General features: G+C 36.9%; 2 protein-coding genes across 8 annotated transcripts in view; one reads left to right on the top strand and one right to left on the bottom strand.

Moving 5' to 3' along the window:
- ORC2 (origin recognition complex subunit 2) overlaps positions 1-19366 on the top strand; it is a 47019-nt gene that overhangs the window by 9450 nt on the left and 18203 nt on the right. For all 6 annotated transcript variants that reach the window (XM_036098523.2, XM_078071173.1, XM_036098521.2 and 3 more), the window contains 7 exons: positions 200-303; positions 762-905; positions 8847-8936; positions 13429-13521; positions 14063-14094; positions 16771-16831; positions 18927-19120. In XM_036098523.2, the coding sequence (XP_035954416.1) occupies positions 207-303; positions 762-905; positions 8847-8936; positions 13429-13521; positions 14063-14094; positions 16771-16831; positions 18927-19120 (711 nt within the window). In that variant the 5' untranslated portion in view covers positions 200-206. The remainder of the gene's footprint in view (positions 1-199; positions 304-761; positions 906-8846; positions 8937-13428; positions 13522-14062; positions 14095-16770; positions 16832-18926; positions 19121-19366) is intronic.
- NIF3L1 (NGG1 interacting factor 3 like 1) overlaps positions 9611-19366 on the bottom strand; it is a 55165-nt gene continuing 45409 nt past the window's right edge. The window contains exons 9-10 of one of the 2 annotated variants that reach the window (XR_013447320.1): positions 15488-15550; positions 9611-10618 (exon numbers count right to left, since the gene is read on the bottom strand). The gene's annotated coding sequence lies outside the window, so the exon portion shown is untranslated. Of the gene's footprint in view, positions 15551-19366 lie in introns of both variants that reach the window. The other variant, XR_013447319.1, reaches the window with a different exon arrangement.

Below are 19366 nucleotides of genomic sequence, written 5' to 3'. Positions count from 1 at the left end.
TCCTTTCCATTTTTCAGATAAAGAGTTAATTTACCTTTTATCAAAAGCATAATATTAATACGATAATGCATAATATATTTTTCATACTTGAGACTCTTTAAAATGTAATATAAATACATGTATTATGTGAATGTTTAATTTATTTGGTTGTTGAAATGAATTTTTCATCACTCTTGAGTGCTTTATTGCTTTTGTTTAGGTTGGCAATGATGAGTAAACTGGAATTAAAGGAAGACAAGATGCTGGAGGTTCAGTTTGTGGGAGATGATGATGTCCTTAATCACATTCTTGATAGAGAAGGAGGTACTGAGTGATTATACAATTGAAGAGATGCTTATGTGATGGTTATGGATTATCTCACTTTTTTAAAATATTTTAACCTTCTATTTTAAAAATAGAGCACAAAGTATTTGATCTAGTAAGACTAAATAAAAACTACTTTTGTAGTTTATTCCATTCAAACTTTTGAAAATTAAAAATAATAAAGCTTTATCTGATATGAAATACTTAATATTAGGGGTAAGTGATAACTACCCATTGTAATTAAAATGTGACCCCCCAAAATAATAAACTTTCAAGGTTTTTCCTTAAATTATATAAACTGTGGTGAAGAGTGGTACATACATTCATCAAAGAGAAAACACTGAATTTTTTTCCAGATTTTAAATAATGACAATATAAGTATTACAGTTTGTTACTTATTTAAATGTAATGTTTGGAAAGAATTTATACCTGTTCTAATTCTTTGGATGTTCTTATAGGAGCTAAATTAAAAAAGGAACGAGCTCAGCTTTTGGTCAACACAAAAAAAATTATAAAAAAGCCAGAATATGATTTGGAAGAAGATGACCAGGAAGTCTTAAAAGATCAGAACTATGTGGAAGTTTTAGGACGAGATATTCAAGGTATTTTGGTAGCTGGGGTGGGGAAAGTACACTCAAATTTCTGCTAGTAGCTGAAACTGCTTTGCAGGATACATAACAGTAGTCTGGTAGGTTAGGCAGTGGCAAGCTATATATTTTTTTTTTTATTGTAAACTACATATAAACTTCACCATCTTTAACATTATTAAGTGTATACTTCAGTTGTATTAAATATATTCATGATGATGCTGTGCTATTATCACCATCCATCTCCAGAACTCTTTTCATCAGGCATGCTACATTATATTTCTCATCAGAAAAGCATTTGCTTCAGGTTTTTATGTATAGTTGGAAGGTTGGAAGCACTGAATTTCCACTATAGTTATTTTCTTTAGTTTTTTTTTTTCCCCACAAGCAACCAGTGGTGCACTTAATTATTTTTAGATTCCACAGACCAATCTAAAGTTATTTGTTAAGATATTTGTATTTTTAACTAATTTGAAATAATTTCATAAAGCAAGTCACTTCATTATTACTTTGGTCTTCTTTACAGAAATAGTTAGAAAGGGGGCACCTGGGTGGCTCTGTCGGTTAGGCATCTGACTTGATTTCAGCTAGGGTCATGACTTCAGGGTTCTGGGATCGGCCCCATGTCAGGCTCCGTGCTAGGTGTGGAGCCTGCTTGAGATTCTCTCCCTCTCCTTCTGCCCCTCTCCCCACCTTGACTCCCGCACACCTACTCTCTCTGTCTCTTAAGGAAGGAAGGAAGGGAAGGAGGGGAAGGAAGGAAGGAGGGAGGGAGGGGGAAGGGGTGGGTGGGAGGGTGGGAGATAGATAGATAGAAGGAACATTCCAAGAAGTAATATTGCTTCAACCTAGGCATGCTAATGTTATGGGTTTTTTGTTTTTTTTTTTTTTTTACACCTAAGCCAGATTCCTGCCAGATTATATTTAAAAATTTTTAGGCTTATTATGTTTTAGTTAGGGCTCAAGGAACACAGATTTACTTAAGTTGGCTTAAAAAAATAAAGACCAAGGAACAAAATCAGTATTGTTGGGCAGTAGGGACATTGGAACTGAGACCACATTAAAAACCTAGGGACTTTGCTTTTATGGATCTCCTAGTCTCCTTCAGGTCATCTCTGTGCATCCATTCTCTTTCTGTGTTGCCAATCTCTCTCATGTACGTGCTTTTTACTCTCATATTTGACTTATAAATGGCCATCATCACTACTCCTGACCTTTTTGTCACTTCTTGAGTCATAATGCTTCTGGTTTAGTTCCTGATGTTAAATGGCATAATACAAAAAAATGACGACTATCCCTCACTAGACTAAGTGGGCAGAGTGGATTCTTTTAAAAGTGTCCCCAACTAGAGAGTTAACATTTTTTAGGGCATGTTCTGAATAGAACTTTGGATTCTTCTTCTTCTTTTCTTTTTAAGATTTTTATTTATTTAAGAGAGAGCAAGAGTGAGCATGAGCGGGGGGGGGGGGGGGTGCAGAGGGACAAGCAGACTTCCCGCTGAGTGAGGAGCCCTACGTGGGGCTTGATCCCAAGACCCTGAAATCATGACCTGAGCCAAAGTCAGATGCTTAACCGACTGAGCCATTCAGGTGCCCCAGAACTTTGGATTCTTGATTCCTGTTATGGTAGACCTAAGAAGAGATTGAAAACAATATATTTGTCTTTAAAGTGGTTTTTTTGGATACTTGATTCTTATAAGTTAGCTGCTAGAAAATTCCGTGACCAATATGTGGTCCATTCTTTCTTTATTTAAAGATTTTATTTATTTTTTTGAGAGAGAGAAAGAGAGTGTGCATGCACGAGTTGGGGAAGGGAGAGGGAGAAGCAGATTCCCCACCAAGTGCAGAGCCTGAGATCATGACCTGAGCTGAAGTCAGCCACTTAACTGACTAAGCCACCCAGGCACCCCATTCATATTATAATTAATTTTGCCTTATTCACAGTTCTATTTTTGAACTTAAGGATTATGTCACGTTTTTAATTGTGGTTAAATAAAATCTCTTTTTAAAAATTATGAGAGGGGCATCTGGGTGGCTCAGTCATCTAAGTATTCAACTCTTGGTTTTGACTTAGGTCATGATCTCAGGGTTGTGGGATCGAGCCTTGCATTGGGCTCAGTGTGGAGTCTGCTTGGGATTCTCTCTCTCCTTCTCCCTTTGTCCCTCCCCCCACTCTCACGCTCTCTCTAAAATAAATCTTTTTTAAAAAATTGGGGCGCCTGGGTGGCTCAGTTGGTTAAGCAGCTGCCTTCGGCTCAGGTCATGATCCCAGGGTCCTGGGATCGAGCCCCACATCGGGCTCCTTGCTCGGCAGGGAGCCTGCTTCTCTTTCTCCCTCTGCCTGCTATTCCATCTGCTTGTGCTCTCTCTCTCTGTCAACTAAATAAATCGTAAAAAAAAAAAAAAAAGATTTAAAAAATTGGGAGAAAATAAATAAATAATAAATAAATAAAACTTGTGGTAAAATATATGTAACATAAAATTTCCCATCTTAAAGTGTGTACTTCAGTATTAAGTACATTCACATTGTTTTGCAATCTCCAGAACTCTTTTCATTTTACAAAACTGAAATTCTACCCATTAAAAAACTCCCCAGTCCCTCCTCCCCACAGCCCAACAACCACCATTTTACTTTCCTCTGAATTTGACTATTTGAGGTACCTCATATAAGTGGAATCATTCAGTATTTTTGTGTGTGACTGGTTTATTTCACTTAGCATAGTGTTCTCAAGGTTCATCCATGTTGTGGCATGTGTCAGAATTTCCTTCCTTTTTGAGGCTGAATACTACTGCAATGTATGTATATACATTTTGTTTATCCATTTATCTGTCAATGGACATTGGGTGGCTTCAGCCTTTTGGCTACTGTGAATAATGCTTTTATGAACATGGGTGTACAAGTATCTTTTTGAGACCCTGATTTGAATTCTTTGGGGTATATTCCCAGAAGTGGAATTGCTGGATCATATGGTAATTCTATTTTTAATTTTTTAAAGAACTGCCATAATGTTTTCCACAGCAGCTACACCAAATTACATTTCCACCAACAATGCACAAGCATTCCAGTTACTCTGTATGCTTACCAACACTTGTCTTTTTTTTTAATAGCCTTCCTAATGGGTGTGAAATGGGAGTGTTATTTCTGTAATATTGCATTCAGATTTATAAATAACATAGTTGGCCTCTATTAGACGTTTGGATTGTTTCTAAATTTTTATTGTAACAAATGCAGTAGTGATTATCCTTGGATATAAATCTTTGTTTAGATCTTTTATTTCTTCATAAGAGACTCCTAGCAGTAGAATTATTGGTGAAGGTGTATCAACTTTATAAGGCATACATATTGCCAAATTGCTTTCTAGAAAGATTATATCAACTAATATTAAGACCCCTCATTGGCATTAAACATTTTTTCTTACATTTATTACCCATTTTAATTTTTCCATGGTTTTTATATTCACAGTTTTTTGGTTTTGTGCATTTTGAATAATTTAAAACCTGTTAAAAAGTTTTATATGTATTATAGTAAAATCTTGGCCAGTGTGATTAGACCACTGTTAATTAGTCAATCAAAATGTCAGAACCAGAAAATCACAAAAATAACTACTGTACTACTGTACTCTAAACATTTTTATATATAAGTATATATATATAAGCATACACACACACAAACCCCAGTCTTGTCTTTTTTTCTTTTTTTAAAGATTTTATTTATTTATTTGAGAGAGTAAGCAAGCGCAGAAGCAGAGGGAGTGGCAGGCAGAGGGAGAACCAGGTTCCCCACGGAGCAGGGAGCCCCATGCCAGTGATCTCAGGATCCTGAGATCATGACCTGAGCCAAAGGCAGATGCTTAAACCACTGAGCCACTCAGGCGGCCCCCCACAGTCTTTTCTTTAATTAGAAGTTTGCTAGAGGTCAGCTGGTTGAAGAACAGCATTACCTTTTGATTTTGGTGTTTGATTTTTTTTTAGACAGTATATCCATAATGCATGCATCATCTGGGATTTCAGGTTTCCTTTCCCTTCATTAGATTGTACATTTAAAGACACTTTTAATGCAGTCTTGGTATAGTATACTTTTATATTTTTTCAAATTTTTTCTTAAATCTTTTATGGCTTCTCATCCATACCTAATTTGAAACCATTTGTTTTAGTTAATAACTTTTATCAAATATTTCTAAAGCATTTAATTTAGTTTACGGAGAAACCACTCAGTATCTTTAAATATTTTGTCTCTGTGCCAGACATGTAAGTTACATAAAGACAGGTTTACCATAAACAGACTCATGCATAAATCAGATATATGAGAGAGGTAGCATTGAAGATCACTCAGCTAAGGATGAACTGGTCAGTAAACAGCGTTGAGCCAACTGGGTATCCTTATGAATAAAAGAAACTGGATCTCTACCTCCCATCATAAACAAGTTAATTACCTTAATTTAAGATTTACATTAAAAAAAGCAAATGTAAATGCTTTCATAAGAAAATACGAGAGAGGGGCACCTGGGTGGCTCAGTCGTTAAGCGTCTGCCTTCGGCTCAGGTCATGGTCCCAGGGTCCTGGGATCGAGTTCTGCATCGGGCTCCCTGCTCAGCCGGGAGCCTGCTTCTCCCTCTCCCACTCCCCTTACTTGTGTCCCTCTCTCGTTGTGTCTCTCTCTGTCAAATAAATAAATAAAATCTTTAAAAAAAAAAAAAAAAAGAAAGAAAGAAAATACAAGAGAATATGGTTTTGACTTTATTATAGAAGAATTTTTTTTAGTTTAATGTAATCAAAAGAAAAGATTGACATATTCTAATTAAAATTCAGCGCTTCTCAAGAAGACAAACCACAGATTAGGAGAAAATATTTGCAAAACACATCTATTAAAGAAATGTTACTCATGGGGCGCCTGGGTAGCTCTGTTGGCGAAGGTCATGATCTCCGGGTCCTGGGATTGAGCCCCGCATCAGGCTCTCTGCTGAGGAGGGGGGGGGGTCTGCTTCTCCCTCTCCCTCTGTGATCTCTCTCGCTCTCTCTCAAATAAATAAATAAAATCTTAAAAGAAATGTTACTCAAAATATACAAAGACCTCTTAAAACTCAACAATGAGATAATGAATAACCTGATTTAAAAATGAGCAGAGGACTCAGCGGGGAGCCTGCTTCTCCCTCTGCTTACTGTTCCCCCCTGCTTGTGCTCTCTCTCTCTGGCAAATGAATAAATAAAATCTTTTAAAAAATAAAAATGAGCAGAGAAACAGGACATCTCACTGAAGAAGATCTATAGATGGCAAATAATCACATGAAAATATACTAAAAGCATTATACGTCATTAGGAAATTGCAAATTAAAACAACAATGAGATACCACTTACACGCCTATTAGAATGGCCCAAGTGCAAAACATTGACAGCACCAAATGCTGGCAAATCTGTGGAGCAACCGGAATTCTCATTTATTGCTGGTGGGAATGCAAAATGGAACAACTGGATGACAGTTTGGCAGTTTCTTACAAAGTAAACATATTCTTACCATATGATCTAGCAGTTGTGCTTCTTCGTATTTACTCATATGAGTTGAAAACTTACCTCCACTCAAAAACCTGCACACACATGTTTATAGAACCTTTGTTCATAATTGCCATGGCTTGGAAGCAACCAAAAAGTTAACAAAGAATAAATAAACTGATATATCCATACAGTGGGATATTATTCAGCATTTTTAAAAAAAAGCTATCAAGACATGAAAAGATGTGGCAGAACCTTAAACGCTTATTACTGAGTGAGAGAAGCCAATCTGAAAAGGCTACTGGCTGTGATACCAGCTATGTGACATTGTAGGAAGGGCAAAACTGCAGAGACCATGAGGAGATCAGTGGTTGCCAGGCGTCGGGGGTGGGAGGTATGAGTAGGTAGAGTACAGAGAATTCTTAGGGCATTGAAACTGTTCTGTATTATACTACAGTGGTGGATACATATCATCGTACTTTTGTCACAAGCTATAGAATGCCATCAAAAAGAATGAAATCTTGCCATCTGCAACCACATGGATGGAGCTAGAATGTATTATGCTAAGTGAAATAAGTCAGAGACAAACACCATATGATTTCACTCATGTGGGATTTAAGAAACAAAACAGATGAACATAGAAGAAGGGGAAAAAAAAGAGGGAGGCAAACCGTAAGAGACTCTTAACTCTCTTAACGCTAGAGAACAAACTGAGGGTTGCTGGAGGGGAGGTGGGTGGGGAATGGGCTAAATGGTTGATGGGTGTTAAGGAAGGCACTTGTTATGATGAGCACTGGGCATTATATATAAGCACTGAATCACTAAATTCGACCTCTGAAACCAATATTAACTATATTGGTTAACTGTTAACTAACTAGAATTTAAATAAAAACTTAAAAAAAATAAAACCTATAGAATATACCACACCAAGAGTGAACCTTGGGCACCTGGGTGGCTCAGTCGGTTGGGTGTCTGCCTTCAGCTCGGGTCATGATCCCAGAGTCCTGGGATCAAGCCCCACGTCGGGGCTCCCTGCCCAGTGGGAGCTTGCTTCTCTCTCTCCTTCCTGCTTATGCTCTCTTCTCGCTCACTCGCTCTCTCAAATAAATAAATCTTAAAAAAAAAAAAAAAGAGTGAACCTTAATATAAGCTATGGACTTGGGATGTTAATGAGGTGTCAGTGTAGGTTCATGATTGTAACAAATCTACCACTCTGGTGTGGGATGTTGGTAGCTGGAGGAGGCTGTACATTTGTGAGGGCAGGAAGTATATAGGAAATCCCTGTACCTTCTATCCAAATTGGCTCTGAACCTAAAACTGCTTTTAAAACAGTCTTTGAAAAAAAATTTAGGACTTCTCTTCATCAAATGTCATCATAAAGAGGTGAGAAGACAAGTCAGGATAAAGAAGATATTTCTTCCTTGGAAATAAGAAAGTTGTGAAAAGATGTTCAACCTCATTAGCGATTAGGAAAAGGGAAATTAAAACAATTCTCCCCATAAGATTCATTTTACACCCACTCGACTGGCAAAGATTAAGGAGTTTGGATAATGCCAAGTATTAGTGCATATAAAATGGGGACTCTTAAACAGTAAGGATAGTGAACACTGACTTTGGAAAAGTCTGGCACTGTTTTGTAATAACAATAATAAACCCAATACATATTGACATATATATATTTAGACGGAAAACAACTATTTCCAAAAAGAAAATAAGAAGTCACTGTTTTACATTTTTGCAAATGTCTGGCTTAATAGAAGACAGCTGAATTTTCATATCTGCCTCACACATTCCATTAACCCACAGGATGGTGCTGTCATCACACATAATATAGTCTCTGGAATACCTCACTCTCCACTCTTGATGGAGAAAAAGTCAAATAATGTCTTAGTGTTATGAAATCGTTTTGGCCTCGGGGACCTGAGAGACCTGACGCCACCACACTTGGAGAATTGCTGTGCCAGAGAGTAGGCTACTAGAGTATCTGGTATGTTCTAGGTAGCAGCTGTTATTTAAAGGGATGATTGAAGAGTGAAATTAAGTCACTATCTTGATAGGGAGTAAGAGAGCTTCCACCATGTAACAGTGATTTAAATCTCAACCTCAATTAGCTCAATTGTACTTTGCGTGTTTGCTTCAAGAAGAAACCTATTTGAGTCCCTTCAGTTTTCCCTCCTCGGGCAACACTATCATGAATTGAATGGATATCCCTCTAGTCTGGAGGGGTTTATTGGCGGGGGGGCTCTGTGTGTGTGTTTATATATCTAATTTGTGTGTACTTGTGAAGAATAATATGTTTTCTGTGTTTCAAATTTATATAAACAGTTCTCTTGTGTTTTAAAATATTTTATGTATAAATAATGTATTAAACCTTTATGCAAGACTGGGGGGGGTGCAAATCTTAAGGTTTTATCTTTTTTTCTGTTAATTTTGCTTATTTTTCCAAAACATACTGCATTTTCTCTTTCAGAATCCTTGAAAAATGGCTCTGCTGCAGATGGTGGGAATAAAGTTTATTCTTTTCAGAATAGAAAACACTCTGAAAAGATGGCCAAATTAGGTATGTTGCTTTTCTAAAAGGTGTATTTAACCACATTCTCCACAGTTATCATCTTATTGCATTCCCTAGAAGAATGAGGGATGTCATTTTATATCACTTTTTCAAGCATACATAGTCAGTTTTTCATGCTCATATGTGTCTTCTGTTCTCAGATAGGTTTTAAGCGTCTCATAGTAGGAATCCTGTCTTCATCTTCTTCCCACATGTAGCATAGGTTCTGAAGAAATTTTTAAGTTTGTGAGTGACTTAAGTCACAGATATTCTGAATTTATTAAATAAGAATTTTATGCTATGTATAGAAAAATGTATTGTAGGGGCCCCTGGGTGGCTCAGTCGTTAAGCGTCTGCCTTCGGCTCAGGTCATGATTCCGGGGTCCTGGGATTGAGCCCCGCATCGGGCTCCCTGCTTGGCGGGAAGCCTGCTTCTCCCTCTCCCACTCCCCCTGCTTGTGTTCCCTCTCTTGCTGTGTCTCTCTCTGTCAAATAAATAAATAAAATCTTTAAAAGAAAAGAAAAGAAAAATATATTGTGGAAAACTATAAAATTGTTACAAATGGGCTATTGTGACATTTTCTTACTCAATTTGCCACTTATACTAATTACAAATGAATTACTGATTTTTAGAAAAACCAGACTAAAATAAATTACATTTAACATTAAAATTAAACTGTCAATCCAGTTAAAATTCAGATGGCACTTTATTTGGGTTCTGTGGTATGAGGGGTCAGATTTGAAAGCTTTGAGGAAGGGAAATAACATGTGAAAGCAGTTTGAAAATTAAGGAGGTCCATAAGTATATGAAGGTTTGGGAACACCAAGAAGTCAAGAGTAAGGGAATAATAATTAACTACCCGGTAAAATATAATAGTTGTTTAATAGGGCTTATAATGTATAATTACAGAACACCAATATATATTTCTGAAGTGGTGTATTTTTATGCAATCATTCTGGCCAGTAACCAGGTAAACATTCAAGATCAAGTGAAAAACTTAAGTGTTGACACTGATCAGGGACATATAAGTAATTATAAGACCTATGTTATAGAACATAATAATATTTAATCACTTGGAAAATTCAGTTTTTCCAAAAGGTATAATATGAAATTCATTATTAATTTTGAAGCTAGCATGGTATGTACAATAATTTACATTAACTGATCTGTTTCTTAGTGTTTATAATCCACATCAAGAAATTGAAAGTTTTTCAACCTGTAAAAAATGACTGCATTCTGAGTAGGATCTCTGGGAAACCAGAGAATAAGTGTTAAAACAATTATTAGAGAAAGGATCAGATAGACACCAAGACTAACCTGAAACCCCAGAACCATGAAATAGGACAAAGAACATTGGAGAAAGAGAACTAATAGTGGAGAGGAGCCCCAGAAGAGTAATCAAGTAGAAGTTCTCCAAGTAGATAATCAACATGCATATAATAACCATGATGTATGTCTTACATTATATGGGCTGCAAGAAACTTAAGCATTGTTATGTTGTACATTTCTGTCATCATAAATGAAAGAAATATATAGTCATGGGGGCTCCTGGGTGGCTCAGTCAGTTGGGCGTCTGCCTTCAGCTCAGGTCATGATGCCAGGGTCCTGGGATAGAGCCCCACATTGGGCTCCCTACCCAGCGGGGAGCCTGCTTCTCCTCCCGCTCCCCCTGCTTGTGCTCTCTCTCTCTCTGTGAAATTTAAAAAAGAAAAAATATATACAGTCATGAAAAGATGGTTTTCTGGATAATTTGAGATTGATCATACTTTCTAAAATCTATTTAGTTAGGACTCATGTTTAGTTGTAATGCTCTGTATTGTTGCTAATTGTGTTTACATCTGATTATATCAGTGAAGTAGAAGGCCTTAGTATTTTTTTTCTTTAAAGGTTTTATTTATTTGAAGGACGCCTGGGTGGCTCAGTTGGTTAAGTGTCTGCCTTTGGCTCAGGTCATGATCCCGGGGTCCTGGGATTGAGTCCCACATCGGGCTCCTTGCTCCACGGGGAGCCTGCTTCTCCTTCTGCCCGCTCCCCCTGCTTGTGCATGCGCTCGCTCTCTCTGACAAATAAATAAATAAAATCTTTAAAAAAAAAAAAAGATTTTATTTATTTGAGAGAGAGTGCGAGCAGGGGCAGGGGCCGAGGGAGAGGGAAAGGGAGAAGCACAGAGCCCGATGCAGGGCTTGGTATCAGGACGCTGATATCACGACCTGAGCCAAAGTCAGACACTTAACCAACTAAACCACCCAGGCGCCCCAGCCTTAGTATTTTTTGAATAACTCTAACCTGCCATAAAATCATATATTACTGTGTATGAATGATTAAATATAATTGGGCTAATGAAGATATAGGACTAGATATAGGAGTTAGACAGGGAGGCTTTTTAAAATACATGTTTGGGATGAGTAAATTAATGCAAACAAAAGAGCAAAGGTAGAAATACCAAGTAGAGGACAGTAAGGAGTTCAATGAGCTTGTAGAAAGGGATGACTTTAGGAAATTAAAAATAGATTGGATGATAGGATAAATAATAGCCTAATGAGAAGGCAAAGATTTTAAAATTTTATTTTAAAATTTCCAATATGGGGCCCCTGGGTGGCTCAGTCGTTAAGCGTCTGCCTTCGGCTCAGGTCATGATCCCAGGGTCCTGGGATCGAGTCCCACATCGGGCTCCCTGCTCGGCGGGAAGCCTGCTTCTCCCTCCCCCACTCCCCTTGCTTGCGTTCCTGCTCTCGCTATCTCTCTCTCTGTCAAATAAATAAATAAAATCTTTAAAAAAAAAAAAAAAAAAAAAAAAATCTTTAAAAATAAATAAATAAAATAAAATTTCCAATATGTTGCAGACCAGTTGTGTAAAATACAATACAAATGAATTATTAGAAAAATGAAAAAGATACAGAATATATGCCCCAATTTTTTATTAGTAGAGTCAATAGCCATATGTGATTAACTGTCTTTTATTCTTTTTCCTCTTCAATTCTTCCTTTTCCTTCCCTTTTGTAGTTTAATAGTTACTTAAAAACAGAATTTTTCCATGTTGCAACATATAACCAAAATGATCCCAGCTAAATTACTTTGTGCTTATGTCGCTTTTTGTTGATGTGAAGTTTTTTTTTTCCTATCCTTTGGGTCAACAGCCTTTAATCCAAACATAGTACATTATTCTGGTGTAAAGAGAAAGCAAAGGGCTGATTTTTAGGCATACTTAGAGAATGTGCAGAGGAGACAGCAGGGAAGAGACGGAATAGCTACCAGCAATAGCTGGGGGCCGGAATAATGTCATAGAACCCAAACGGAGGAATAATTTCAAAGAAAGAAAAAAAAAAAAACCTCTAGTGAATGATACAGAAGACTGAGGAGGTTAGTTAAAAAAGAAGGCAGTACATTTGTGGGGACTGTCATGAGTATTTTGGATCAATTTCAAGTTTGGAGGATAAAACTGTGAAACAGGAAGAGTTTGAGTAAAGTGGGTTTAACTTACACAAATTCAAGTGTACTTTCTCCTTTAAAAAAAATGGGGATATAATGTTCACTTTCTTCTCAGTAAACAACGTGCCAGTGTGTGTTAAATTGGGAAATATAAATCTATTCCTTAGTTAGGCTTCATTCCACATGCCTCTCACGCTACTGAGAAAGTAAGTATCTTTAAAGGTAAAGATTTTAGTTTTCCTTTAAAATGGCCCTATATTTTAGAAGCCAACTATTTAATCTGATGTTCAATTGAAGAAACAGCCATCTGTTCAATGCTATATTAAATTTTATATGTTATTCACATGTATTATAGAGTTTTAGACACAAAATAAAATATACCACATGTGATGGGAGATTTAAGAGTTTTTAAAGCATAAAATTTTAAATATACACAGCTTCCATTTGATTTTAGATCCTATTTTCTGGCCATTCTTACCCCTAGCAAAAATATGCTTCAAATATATATGTTAAAGAAATGGAAAGAGTGTAAAATTGTCTATGGAGAGGAGAGGGAGAGAGAATGACAATTATAGAAAGCAGTAGGGTCAAAACTGTTTATTTGTATTTTCTTGAGACACCTGTAGATATTTGAAAGAAGACTTAAGATGCTTGGAACATAGCAAATAAAGGTAAGAGGCAGTACTCTTAATATGGGTAGGTTTATTTATCTTCCTGGTAATAGTAGCAGGCAGGTTTCTTTTTTTTTCCCCTAAGAATTTATGTAAGTGAAGGGCACCTGGGTGGCTCAGTTGGTTAAGCAACCAACTCTTGATCTTGGCTCAGGTCTCATGGGTCATGGGATTGAGTCCCACGTCAGGCGCCGCACTCAGTGGGAGTCTGCTTGAAGATTCTCTCCCTCCATCCCTCCCCGTACTCTTGAGCACATGTGCGCTCTCTCTCTCTCTCCATCTAAAATAAATGAATCTTTTTTAAAAAAAAGAGCTTTATAAGTGAAATAAAGCTCTTTCCCCCTTCATCTGCTGTCATCCATTAAAGATTGTTTTATATATTTCTTTTGTCTGTTTACAGCTTCAGAACTAGCAAAAACACCAAGAAAAAATGTTTCATTCAGTTTGAAGAATGATCCTGAAATTATGATAAACATTCCTCAGTGTAGTAAGGGTAAGATTTTACCTCAGTTCTTTGAATAGAGTTTTCATAGTTGCTTCAAGTTATGCTTGAATTCCTTGTCTAAATGCATTGTTATATATTCTTTTCTGTTCTGAAAATTCCTTCAACAAAATGCAGTTAATACCCAGTTTGTGCCTTAGTATGCCCATATTTAGCTATCAATAAAAGGGGGAAATAACTGCTGATTGAAGTTGTGCAAATTGACAGGGCCAATTAGAAACACTCTTAAAACCCTATTATCAGAGGCTATGTGTTGTGGTGAGCGCTGTGTGTTGTGTAAGACTGTCGAATCACAGACCTGTACCCCTGAAACAATACATTATATGTTAATTAAAAAAAAAAAACCCTATTATCATTTGCTTGAGTAAGCCAAGTGTTCATGGAGGATTTGCTTTAGCCACATTCTATTTGAAATAAGGCTTTGGGGGTTTGGAAGTCACGGTGGAGAATTGTGGAGCAGTTTAATGAAACTAGACTATGATGAAAATTGAAGTACTTATGGTAAGTAATGCCTTTTTGTTTTATTCTTTAGGGCATTCTGCTTCAGACAAAGTTCAGTTGAAGGTAAGCAATGACTGAAAACAAGCAAAAACTTTAGTGTTACAAGGACATGAAAAATAGCCACTTCATCTCTTAATTTATATAGTGCTTTACAAGTTACGGGTATTTGCCAATTAGACACCTTATATTAGATGAAGCATCTGAGGTTCAGAGAGGTGAAGTGACTTGTCTTAAGTTCATCTAACTGGGAAGGAGAAAAGATGAAAAATGAAGCCAGGTCTTCTACACCCAACTGCTGTGCCGTTTCTATGTCAGAACTATCCCTGGGTATTTTCATCTTAGTAGAGCTGGCCTGGAAATTTTATGGGTTTTGTTTTGTTTTGTTTTGCTTTGCTTTGCTTTGCTTTTATACATAGTGTTCTTTTGTTTCTTGAGGGACTAATGCCAAGATCCATTAAATCCATTAATACATCCTTTCATAATTTACATTTGAAAACAAAGTTGGTTTTGGTAAATTTGTTCTAGGGTAGCTGAAAAGAATTGACAATTTTTATCCTCTCCTTTGTGTTTTTGCGATTTTGTTTTTTCATTATGCCTTGTCAAGTGGCCCTGTCTGGATATGAGCAAGCCCAGATGGGCATGGACAAATCCAGTACAATGAGTATGTGAGTGGTGAGTGTGTCCAGGCTTGGATGGCTATAAATTTAGACATGCCTGGAATTGTGCATAGGCTAAGTTTGGGGAACCCCTTATAAGAATGAGTATAGACATTCAGGGCCATGGTTATGGCCTGTGTGCAAATGTCCTATTTAGGCAAGTCTAGATGTGCGATTAGACGTGTTAGAGCCTCTTTTGTCTTTGATAATGCTTTTTTCCTGTATTATATCTTGTATACTGTATCACTATGAAAGAATAAAACTCATTCCCATAATCCAGTCAAGAATATAGATATATTAGCACATTCTTTTTCAAGGTGTGGATCACAACACATAAGTGGATCTTGTCAATTACCCCAAGAAACCATCAGAAAACCTACCACAATAAGAGACAACATCCCAGTGGCAGTCTTAGTGCACTTAGAAGGGAGGGGGTTCAGGAGAGAATATGTATAGGGCTTGGGGATCTGGACTCAAAAGGCTTCAGGCACAGCTATCAAGATGGGAAACTGATATAAGACAAAACTCATTACAAGATATTTGAGGATTGGTGGACACAGAAAAGAGAGGGTCTTAAACTGAGTCCTGATGAATGAACTATTGTTTGATAAACTGGTTGCCCTGCTGAGTCATCTATTATCCTGATGGGAAAACAGGTTGCCAAAATGAGCAAACTGCCTAGATAAGTTAGTTTGCAAAACTTTCTGTAGCAAACACTGAAGTTATTTATTAGTTTATAGCCTTACCTTTTTGAGCAAGAATTTTCCAAAATGGTTATTTTGACACAGGTGTTCTCATACCTGATAATTAATCTGTATGGAGGCAGGCTGTCTCAACTTTCAGTCTTGAGATGAGTTTGTGACCTGCAGTTTAAAAAATGAGATAGAATAAAATTGAAAATGTCTATTTTGTAAGTATTATTTCATAATAAATTGTTTCAGTTGTATACTGTGTGCACATGTGGATCAAGATGTGCAAAATATAAAAACATTTTTTAAGGATCTGGATCAAGACAGTTTGTATACTTTATAAACCCATTGGGCTCAGTTCATTTATTATAGTACTATTTTTTTTTTTTTTTAAGATTTTATTTATTTATCTGACAGATAGACAGCGAGAGAGGGAACACGAGCAGGGGGAGTGGGAGAGGGAGAAGCAGGCTTCCCGCTGAGCAGGGAGCCCGATGCGGGGCTCGATCCCAGGACCCTGGGATCATGACCTGAGCCGAAGGCAAGACACTTAACGACTGAGCCACCCAGGCGCCCCTATAGTACTATTCTTAATATCCCAAATCAGAATGTATTAACATTTGAAACTAGCACCAACAACCTATCACAAGACAATAGACTTCAGTTTTTCGTCATAATTTCATATTGCCAAAATAACACAGGGAATTTATCTTTTTATCAATACTGTTAAAAATTAACATGTATACAACAGTGGGCATTTTAATGTGCCAGAAATTTCTTGGTGTTAGAGTATTATATTCTGTGAGGAAAAGAAAAACAGACTTTATATGTCTGTAGTGTTTAAAAAATTTTAACATAATGGAGTAAAATGTATAGATCTCTTTCTCTCCTCCTCACAGAAGGTAATACTTTAACACAAGTAAATTTCAAGCACATTAAAAGGCCCACTGCCATATGCATAGGAGTGCCCATTTCTTCACTTACTCATTATCACTGGATATTATCAATTTTTTCGAGAATTCTTTTTTTTTTTTTGGATATTATCAATTTTTAAAAAAGAAATATTCTGCTAGTCTGATGGGTGAAAGTGGTTCAAAAGGCTAATTCTTCATATACTTATGTTTTTTTCTTTACATAATAAAAAGTACTTTATAGATGTCTGGAATACAACTTCTACAATCACTCTAGGAATCCTTTGGAATTTGTTGTATTGTTTTTGTTGCTCTCTGCTATTTTTTCCTAACAGAGTCATTTGTCATTGTCTTCTAATTCCAAGGTAGTCTAATGAAAACAAAATATTTTTCTTGTCTAGCCTCTTCCACTCATCCATCGTTAATTTACATGTCATCATTATCATTTGATTATTGAAACTGTTTTGCTTTATTTTTAAACAGAACAGCGATAAAAGTGAATTTCTGTCAACAGCACCTAGTGGTCTAAGGAAAAGATTAATAGGTATGTATTTCTTTTTAAACTGAGTTTTTATAAAAAGCACCTAAAAAGGGGGCAGTAATGGTTTAGTGTATAGGTTCTAGTCTTAGACTGCTTGTTTTTTGTCTTTGGCCTGCCACTTACAGAGACCTCTCTGTGGCTCAGGTTTTTCATTTACAAAATAGGGATAATAATTGTACTAGCCCTGGAGTTGTTCTGAGAGTAATGGAAATAAAAGATGTCAGAAGTGCTTAGTATAGTGCTTGACCTTGATATGTGTTTCACAGGTGTTAGCTGTTATCTTTTTTTAAAATTTATTATTTTTTTAAAGATTTATTCATTTGAGGGGCGCCTGGGTGGCTCAGTTGGTTAAGTGTCTGCCTTTGGCTCAGGTCATGATCCCAGAGTCCTGGGATCGAGCCCCGCATCGGGTTCCCTGCTCAGCAGGAAGCCTGCTTCTCCCTCTCCCACTCCCCCTGCTTGTGTTCCTGCACTCGCTGTCTCTCTGTCAAATAAATAAATAAAATCTTTAAAAAAAATAAATAAAGATTTATTCATTTGAGAGAGTGCATGGAGCTGGGGGGGTGGGGGAAGCTGACTCCCTGTGGAGCGTGGAGCTCCAGAGCTCTATGTGGGGCTCCATCTCACCATCCTGAGATGAGGACCTGAGCCAAAATCAAGAGTGAGTCGGATGCCCAACTGACTGAGCCACCCAGGTGCCCCTATCTTTTTTTTTTAAGTAAGCTCTAGGCCCACCATGGGGCTTGAACTCATGACCCTGAGATCAAGAATCATCCTTTTTAGAGAGTAGGTAAATTTCCTCTTCCTTCTCAGTCACCACCAAACATGTAGGAGGTATACATGTAAATGAGGTGGAAGCATTTTCTGGTTCCTCCTGCTACTTCTAACCCATGCATCTACCATGGGCAGCAGTCAGTGCAAATATGAATCTGCTGAAGTATATGCCCACAAAATCAAGTCCTTTTTTTTTTCTTCCTTTAGATCTATATTTATTATATGCTGACTCTAGATATTCTGAAATATATCTGTTCAAAATTGCTACACTGATTTGGTTAAAGTTCTTTCACTCATATTTTGGAAGTTAACTTTTTATAAAAGTTTTATACTTATTTGTTGAGTATAAAACTAGTTTTATCCTTACTTTATGAGTATAAAACTAGCTTTATTATTTCTGGGGAGTAGGGGAGGTTGCTATGGTTTGTTTAAAAATAAAATTCTTGTATCAGCTCTGGGATGGAATGTGCCTATGTATTAGTAATACTTATAACAGTAGCTACCATTTATTGAGTCAGTTAGGATGGCATTTTCTGTATAGGCAGCAACAGAAAATTCTACAATAATGGCTTAAGCCTTAGACACTTAATTATCTCACATCATGAAAAGTCTAGGGATACGAAAAGTCTAGGGATACAGCGTTCCATGGTTGAGGTAAGTCAGCAGTGTCAGAAAGGACCCACGTTCTTCCAATCTTCTTGTTCTCCCATCAGCATTTTTCATCTTTAGGTTTGATGCTTCATATTGCAAATGGCTTCTTTACCTCTAAGCTATTGGTATAAATAAGGGGCTTTCTCTCTATAAGTGAGAGAAATCTTTCCCAGAAACTTCTAATTTCCCCTCAAGTTTCATTGATCGGAGGGTTACATAGCCAATCCTGGTTGCAAAAGAGGCTGGGAAAACAAGTATCTGGCAGAGGAAAAGATAATTACCATGATTATTTATTCCTTAGGGTGAGACACATTGCCACATTTTACAAAATTGGAGTTTGTTAGCAAGGAAGAAGAAAAGAAATGATACTAGGTATGATTGACAGTTTCGGCCACAGTTCCTGGGTGTGAGGCATTGTTGGTTGCTTTACATACCTTTCAGTGTGATCTTCCCAATGGTTCATTAAATTAGGCACTATGAGCCTCATTTGATAAATGAGGAAACTGGTGCTCAGAAAACTTTACGTAATAACTAGCTCTGGTGAAATCATCAGCAAGTAATGACAAAACCAGGAATGAAATTCTCTTATTTCAAAGTCCACGCTCTTTCCATTACCCTTCAGTGCCTTTCTTGTCAAACTGTCAAATTTTCCCAATTGCTTTCCCCCCCACAGTTCCAAGGTCTCATTCTGACAGTGAAAGTGAATATTCTGCTTCCAACTCAGAAGATGATGACGGGGTTGCACAAGAATATGAAGAGGACACTAATGAAGTCATATTGAGCCAAAAGATTCCATCTCAGAATAGAGCCCTTTCAGCTCCTATTTGCAAAGAAACACCTTCTAAGAAAATGAAAAGAGATAAAACAGTAAGTGGAGTCTTTAACCTTAAAGAAAAATTATATAATATCTTAAAGCTAAGCTACCCTAAAAGAAGAGATTCAGATGGGGGATCAACATAATTTTTCTTTACTTCTATATTTTCTCAGCCTTTTGCATAAATGCCTATCTATATTTGCATCTATTTCTGAACTTTCTATTTTGGCCTGTCTGCATTCATGTTCATGTATCAGTGCCGTATGCTAAAGGTGACATCTCAATTCAGTTGTATAAAA

This window comes from Halichoerus grypus, chromosome 4 (genome assembly GCF_964656455.1).
Source record: "Halichoerus grypus chromosome 4, mHalGry1.hap1.1, whole genome shotgun sequence".
NCBI classification, from domain to species: domain Eukaryota; kingdom Metazoa; phylum Chordata; class Mammalia; order Carnivora; family Phocidae; genus Halichoerus; species Halichoerus grypus.
Note: the sequence above shows the minus strand (reverse complement) of the source record. Positions and strands in the feature narration are given on the sequence as shown.